Here is an 8441-nt window from a genome sequence, read left to right on the forward strand (position 1 = left end):
ATGAGATCAAAGCTCACATCTTGGAATTCCAGATTCCTCTCGCAGAGTGGCAGATTAGTTCTTTTGAGAGACGCAATTTCCTCCATACCAGTTTATTATATGTCTGTGTTTAAAGCACTAGTGGGCGTGGTAGGGGAATTCGAAAAACTGATGCGGTCGTTTCTGTGGGGAAGTGATCAAGGGAGGAAAAGAATCTCTTGGGTGGCATGGGAGCAAATCTGCAAAAGCCAACAATTAGGTGGACTTGGCCTTGGTTTCTTAGGGTGGAAGAATAAAGCGTTGCTCTTGAAGTGGGCATGGAGGTTTGGCAAGGAAAAAGAGGCATTTTGGAGGAAAGTTGTGTGTTCTAAATATGGCTGGAATGAAAATGCCTTGGTCCTTCATCTGACGGTGGACGGATTCTCAAATTGCTCATTGCTCATTCTGGATTTATTGAAAAATCTGCTTGCTGATGAAATCATGGCTAAAGCTTTTAGAGAATCCCTCCTCTGCAAGCTAGGTTCAGGGAAACACATTCGCTTTTGGCTTGATCCTTGGGAGGAATCTGTACCCTTGAGAATAATGTTCCCTCGACTTTTCGCCATAGCTTCAAATAGGAATGTAGTAATTCGTGATATTGGAAGCTTCATTGGCCGGAAGTGGCTTTGGGCGGTGGAGTTTAAAAGACCATGCTTTGGGTGGGAATTGGAAGAAAAAACTAGATTGTTTCAATTCATCAACGTTGTCCTTCCGAGTCAGGGGGAAGATAGTATTTTTGTGGCTTGGTGATCATCTTGGTGGCTTCTCGGTTAAGGCCATTTACAATCTAGCAGAGTCCAAAATCTTGGGAGCTGATCCTATGGTTATATCAAAGAGAATTAGAAAGGTTACACCCCCTAAAGTCGCTATCTTTCTTTGGCAAGCTGTTTTAAACAAGATAGCAGTTAAGGAAAACTTGATGAAGAGGGGCATGGTGGTAGAGAATATGGGACTTTGCAGCGTTTGTGGTATTTGTACAGAATCTACTAGCCATCTCCTTCTACACTGTGACAAGATTTGGGCCCTTTGTGTAACGCCCCAATTTCTAAACCGGTGATCACATTAGTAACCCAAACAAATATGGGGACTAACTCGGGGTTTTTTTTTCTTTTCCAAAAGGTGATGATTTTCGAAAACACAAAGCCCACTATCACCCAAGTAATGGCCCGAGAAGTTCCCAGGAAAGCTGGTTGGGCACAATGCCGCATTAAAAGCCCTTCTTGCCTTAGACAGAACAACCCGAGTTCTTTCTTGAACTCAAATGGGGTTTTTTAATTTTATTTTAAAAATCATTTTCACAACTGATTCATTATCTTCAAGTTCAAAAACTCGTCGTTTGCTTTTATCTTAATCGATTCAAAAACCTTATCCTTTGGTCATTTTCAAAACTTATCCAACAACGACATTCAAAACTTTAAACGGAATAGTTATAATAATAATAACAAAATAACCCGATAAAACCTAATTAAGAACCACTAGCGCATAGTTCAGATAAAAATATCGACGTACGACAAAAATAAAAACCATGATTTAAAACGAAATTCATAAATAAAAGTTATGTTCTTCAACCAATCAGCCCAAGAAACTCCTCACGCAAGTGTCGATCTTTTGGGTCGCCACGTCAACAATCCACACCCAACTCGTCGCTCTCGAGAGGTTAATTTCCACCACTTGGCTCTCCATCGTCTAAAGCGTTAAGCGCCCACATATTCAAGTAGCAACCATTAAGGGTTAGTCTCGAAATTCAAAATCAAACAAGATATCAAATTTCAAATTCAAAAAAAAATCAAAGATAAGATAGCAACAATTTAAATTCAAAAGATAAGATAACAACAATTTAAATTCAAAATTTAAGATAAGATAACAACAATTTAAATTCAAAATTTAAGATAAGATAACAACAATTTAAATTCAAAATTTAAGATGAGATAACAACAATTTAAAAGTCTTATCCTTATCAATAACAACAAACTTCATAATTTTAAATTTTAAGGATAGACAATTGACAACTTATCAATCATTCAAACATATAGGGTTAGTCCTAATGCCTATATGCTTCTACCAAAATGGATCGATCAAGCCTCACAAGGCTAGACGACTTCGTCGTCAAGTAATTCAAAACACCTCCACGAGGTGGGACAATCGCATGGGACAAATAACCATCACATTGCCACTTCAAATTCAAGCTCTAATGCTCAAGTTAGCCAACAAATTTCGTGACCCATGGTCACATATATCAACAAGGGATGTCGTTTTTTTTTCAAATTTCTATTCAACAATTTGACAATTTTCCAAATTTGCCATCTTAACATGTATCCAACAAATTTTATGTCATAGGCATACATCAAACAATACAATAGCATAGCATGCAAGCAACAACAAACGCCTCAACACCTTCATCTTAAATACCATGCAAAAGAGAGAGAGAGAGACATGCAGACTCACGCACTAGTAAAAAGACTACCCTTACCTTCTCAAGTTGTATTGCATGTAATGACAACCTACCAAAAGAACATTAACATCGTTAATAAAGGTTCTCATTCAAGTAATTACCCCCTCCCTAATACCCCAACCCACGGAACCCACGGCTACTACAAGGAAGGAGGATAGAATTTTTCTTCTTTTTTGTTTGCAAACCTGATTTCAAAACCCTAGCCCCTTAATGAACCCAAAACATCTCTTTTTGAAAAGTTAAGATCTTTTTAACCCCTTGAGTAAAAAAAAACAGAGAGATTACTCCTCTCTAAGTTTCACTTTTAGTAAAAGATCATACGAGACATGTTTAATCCCAACCCTACGAAGTATGATCAAGATCAAAACTTAGGAGGCAAACTACTAACCTTGGACAAGGATGAAGTTGATATGAGTATGCCAAGGTGAGAGGGGGGTTTCAGCCCAAAGGAGGAGAGCTCTAAGGTCCTAGAAGTCTCAAGTGTTTTTGGTTTTTGAGTGAAGGTATCAGCTAATGTGGTTTTGTGACTTTTGCCTTCAGTTAATGCTCTATTTATAGAAGAGATTTAACCAACCTTCCCCCTACTAAGGAGCTGGACCAAAAAAACCTTGGGGGTTGTTATATCATGTTTAAAAACGCCCTTTGGTTCATTCTTAGGTCTAGGTCCAAACTCCACCTTATTTCCCTTTGAAATTACTTGATAGATATATAAAATTATCTTTTAAAAAACACTAAATTAATTAATTAATATGTAACTTAATAAAACTGATTCTATTCAGTTTCCATAAGTCTATAACTCTTCTAGAAGCCTCTCCCAAAGTCCTAGAATCAAGGTAGGTTAATTACTTGCACCCCAAGCAACAAAAACCCAAAAAAATGCTAAATAATCCAAATAAATAGGAAAAATCCGAAATTAATTTCCTTTAAGTCAAGAAATGGGTCACATGCATTCAACAAACTTCCTTCAGCTTCTAGAAGTCTTCCCACAATTTTAAAAAAAAACATATCTCCTATTTTCTTGAATTTTAAAGCCTAAAATATGATTAAATGCTCACTTTAATTGCTAAAAACCATAAATCCGAATTTCAACCTATTCCCTACTCCCAAGGGCTTTTAGTTGCCCCTAAAAATTATTTATAAATTTTACTAACTCAAATTTCAAATTTTCCCATGATATGTTAAAGATATAAACTTCAATTTACCTTAAAGACTCAAAAATTGCAAATTGCGAATTTCTTTGTGAAAATAATTAATTTTTTTAAAATAAATATTTTTGAGTAACTTCAGACCCATTATAATTTTATTTGAATTTTTCATCAACTTCTCTATTTTCAAAAGATTTATCCTAATTTTATACAAAAGCCCTCAACAATTCTAAATTAAGCTTTAACCCTATTTTTCTCTCTCCTAGTCACCAATATTGGGAACCACGAAATTTATCCCTATTATCAATTTTATTTTTATTTAAATGACTCATAAGATTAATTAAATAATTAACCTAAGTCTATTTCTAAATATTATGCATTTCTGTCGTTTTACTGACAACTAATTACATAATATTATTCACTGTTGTTTTCCTACGTCAAACCAATGTTGTTCACAACAACAACACAACGTCAACAACAAGGGTGTTGTCCTAAAAGCCTCCACTATGTAAGCATGAAATACACAAAATTTTCACATTGACGACAACAAAGAATGAGTCGAAAGAAGTTAATCTACGGAAAACATACAACAACCAAGATCAAACAATATAGTTATTATCATAATAATATACTTATTTCGAAATAACCTATTAAATAATTTCAAGGTCTTACACTTTGGAGTATGATTCTATCTCAGGAGGGTATGGTATGGTGTACACATAGAAACCTAGAGGAATTGATGATTGAATGGAGCTCACTTTGTCGCATTTCTGATCAGCTGTTGTGGGACCTGATCCCGTTTGCCCTGTGCTGGAGTATTTGGCTCGAGAGAAATAACCTCATATTTCATAATGCAAGGTTTATTACAGAGAATATTTGGGACCTTCACATATCACGAATAGCATGGTAGATTAAGGCATGGTGGATTACCTGGATAAAAACCTGTATCTCTACGTCCTCGATTGCGGTTCTTGTGAATGGTTTACCGTCGGATTTCTTGGAAAATCTTTGCGCATTGGCTGTAACATGGATGCCTCGGATGTTGAGAGTGAAGCTCGGGTGTATGGGTGGACAGTGGGCAACTTACCAATCACATATCTTGGCACCCCCCTCGGGGGCAACCCGAGGAGAGTTGCCTTCTGGGAACCGATGATGTTAAGCTTAGAAAGAAAGGGCGAACATATAATTCTAAGTATATGTCCCTAAGCGGGAGGCTCGTCTTGTTAAAGGCTGCTCTCAATGCAATCCCAATTTTCTGGATGTCTATTTACCGTGCACCAGTGAGTGTCATTGCTGAAGTTGAAAAAATATACCGAGCCTTCCTATGGGGGGGTGAGGGAAGGGAGAAAAAACGGTGTGGATCTCATGGGAACTGATTTGCAAGGCTAAAGTATTGGGAGGTCTAGACCTGGGACACATTGGGTGAAAAAATAAAGCATTATTGATCAAGTGGGCATGGAAGTATGGTGCGGAGGGTAAAAGCGTATGTAAAAGAGTAATTGCAGCAAAATATAATCTGAGCAACAGTGAACTGTTGTTGCACTTGGCATCGATGGATGGCAAAAACTGGTCAATGGTGATGCGTGACACTATAGGGATCTTAAGAGAAGACACAATGCTGGCAAAGGGATGGAAGGAGCAAGTAGTTTGCAGGGTCGGGAATGGGGGAAAAATTCGGTTCTGGTCAGATCCTTGGGTGGACACCGTACCTCTTTGCCAAAGCTTCCCAAGGATCTTCGGTATGTGCAACCAGAAGAATGGAACGATAGCTGACATGGGACTGTTCGTGAGGGGAAAATGGCACTAGGACATTGATTTTAGACGACAGTTCTTCGATTTGGAGCTGGAGGTATATGCTGCATTCGAGTTGGCCATAAACAAAGTCTTCCCAGCCGAAAACAAAGACGATGCCATTTTCTGGTGTGGGAATCAAGGTGAATATTTCTCTGTCAAAGACTTGTGCACTTGGGCTGAAGGAAGGGTATCCCAGGATGCTGATTTTATTGTCTCGGAACATGCGAGAAAAGTGGTACCCCCTAAGGTTAGCCTTTTATTTTGGCAAGTGTGCTTTGATAAAATTGCTTCTAAAGTGAATCTTATTAAGAGAGGCATTATTGAGCCAGAGGAAGGTAAGTGCGTGATATGCAGGGTGCATGATGAATCTGTTATACATCTCTTTCTCCATTGCTCTAAGATAAGTGGTCTATGGTATCATATTATGGAGAGGGATGGTATAGCTTGGTCCATGCCAAATTCAATGTCTGTAGTGGCTAAGGAATGGCCTATGTTGGCTTCCAAATCTGATCACAAGGTTTGGGAATTAACCCCTTTCGCCATGTTTGGGCTGTGTGGACTGCTAGAAATGCAAAGATTTTCAGGGGGAAAGAGGTGAACTCAAATGAAATCTGGGATTCTCACTTGCTGAAACTATCATGGTGGATTAAGAGCTTATGGAAAGCATGCCCATACGACTCAAGCCACATTATACAGAACATCTGCGATATCAGGTTACCTTCCAAGACTAAGCCCCCAAGAAGTTGGTCTTGGTCTCCTCCAACAACGGGGCTGCTGAAATGCAATGTTGACGGTGCCTCCAAGGGGAACCCAGGTCCGAGCGGGATTTTCAAAGATGAGAACAGGAAAATTATGGGATTTTTCTCACTTAATTCAGGCCACGGCTGGGCTCATGAGGCAGAGGTCAGAGCTATACTAAATGCTCTCATATTTTGTCAAGAATTTCTACTGAGAAACATAATCTTGGAGAGCGACTCAAAGTTGGCAGTGGGTTGGGTTGGCTCTAGTGAGAACAGACCTTGGAGACTATTAAATGAGCTAAACCATATTGACTTTCTCATTCAAGAGGTCAATTGTGTTGAAGTCAGGCATATCTTCAGAGAAAACAACGAGGAGGTTGACCTCTTGGTGAACATTGGGTTGTTCTCTTTTTTGTCATTTTAGTTTCAAGTCATTGGCCTGGAGATGAAAACCGAGCCTGTAGGTTGGACTTTGATTTGATTCATTTTGTTGTCTGGTGTTATGTACCTTTGGGACACTTTTTCTCACATGGGAAAGCTTGTTCCCATGGCCTTATTTCCTTATCAATGGAATTTCATTTTAACTTTCAAAAAAAATGTAAATGCTAATTCAATAATTAAATTAAATGAATGAGAGAAAAAAAATTAATTTGTTATGCTAAGAGCATAAAAAGTAAAACTTCTTATATAAGAACCTAGTTCTTATTTTGAAGAACTAAGAACTCCATGTCATCCCCTCCAGTGGTTAAGAACTCAGTTCTTAGTTCTTAACTAAAAAATAAGAACTAAGAACCTTGCATTGGAGATGCTCTAAGGAGATTAATAACGATGGATACTTGACTGTCGGTGATTTTTCTTTACTAACAACCTTTAGGGCTTACCAACGATTTTGGTTTGTCGGTAACAGTAGTTCTCATTTTTCTTGTAATCAATGTCATATCTGCAAATTATTTTCATATATACCAAAAAAAGTGTGTGCAAATGTATTTTAGACAGAGGTTAGATGAAATGTTAACTATATTCATTGAGTCATATCTCGAACTTTTTTCTTACTTGAGACTCAGTATTGGACGTTGATAGAGTTAAAAATGTTACTGAAAATGATCATTTGAAAATTGAGAAATTAATATGCGAGAATGTTCCAACGGTTTAAAATTGCTTATGTGACATGAAATGATAGCAGATTTTTATGATGTAGCAACTCCACATCTCAATTTCAGATTTAATATACTATTAAAATAAGACATGCACAATACATGAGAGCGAGAACATATAATTACTTTGTAAGATGATTGAGAGATTAGAAAATAACATACTAAGCATAATAATAATAATAATAATAATAATAATAATAATAATAATAATAATAATAATACTTTTGTAATGACATGGTATCAGAGTCATATGTATTATCTATGCTTCAAGCTGAATGGAGACACTTGCGTACGTAAGGGTATTTTAAGAAAGAAGTACAACAATATAAAAATCATTTTATGTGCTTTTACCCAGCAGCCTGAGCTTTTGGGATAGATGATTCAATGCATGAGCTAAGATCATTTATGTGTTTCAAACATTTCTGTATGACATATAGAGGACTCAATTGGGAACCGAAGCCAACTATTAATCACTTACAAGGCTCATTTGAGGCCTAGCTCTTGGTGCACGTATGATACAACGTGTGGCTGCTAAGACCATCCTTTCCATCTCGTCAAGATCATAGCTATCACCCAAACTAGGATCCAACAACTGTGAAACCTTCCCACTATTCAGAATTGGACTTGCTAGCAAAAGAAGTTTTTCCATTACTTTTCCCCCAACACATATGCTGTGAACATAAGAAGTAACTGAGATGCATGACCATAATGTTAACAGAGACATACCCACATGACAAGGCTCTCTTGCCCTTTGGGATAATCACCTCTTATTGGATTTCTCCCTGAAAGAAGCTCAAGAAGCATGACCCTGAATGCGTAGACATCAATCAATCTTATCGTTAACTTTACCATACATGAAGTATTTAGGAGGCAAGTAACTGCATAAATGAAATTGATACATAACTTAGAACCATTCTAAATACAATTTCTAGAAATGAGGGAGTTCAAAGTACAAACCCAAAGGTTCCGGCAACATCTGTGCAGGTTATAACGACGATGTTGATGCCCACTTAGCAAGTCCATAGTCTGAAAGCTGTGTAAAATTAACAAAACTGCATGAGGCTTCACATGTACAAATAACAGAACTGCAGATTAGAAGATGGAAAAGCTTCTTCATCAAACTTTTCAGATGCTTCGG

General features: G+C 37.4%; 1 protein-coding gene across 1 annotated transcript; it reads left to right on the plus strand.

The window, feature by feature from the left end:
- Positions 1-768, plus strand: LOC130732362 (uncharacterized mitochondrial protein AtMg00310-like). The gene has a single exon (XM_057584426.1). It carries the CDS (start codon positions 1-3, stop codon positions 766-768), a length of 768 nt encoding a protein of 255 aa, XP_057440409.1.
- The last annotated feature ends 7673 nt before the right edge of the window (positions 769-8441 follow it).

Source organism: Lotus japonicus, chromosome 1 (genome assembly GCF_012489685.1).
Source record: "Lotus japonicus ecotype B-129 chromosome 1, LjGifu_v1.2".
NCBI lineage: Eukaryota > Viridiplantae > Streptophyta > Magnoliopsida > Fabales > Fabaceae > Lotus > Lotus japonicus.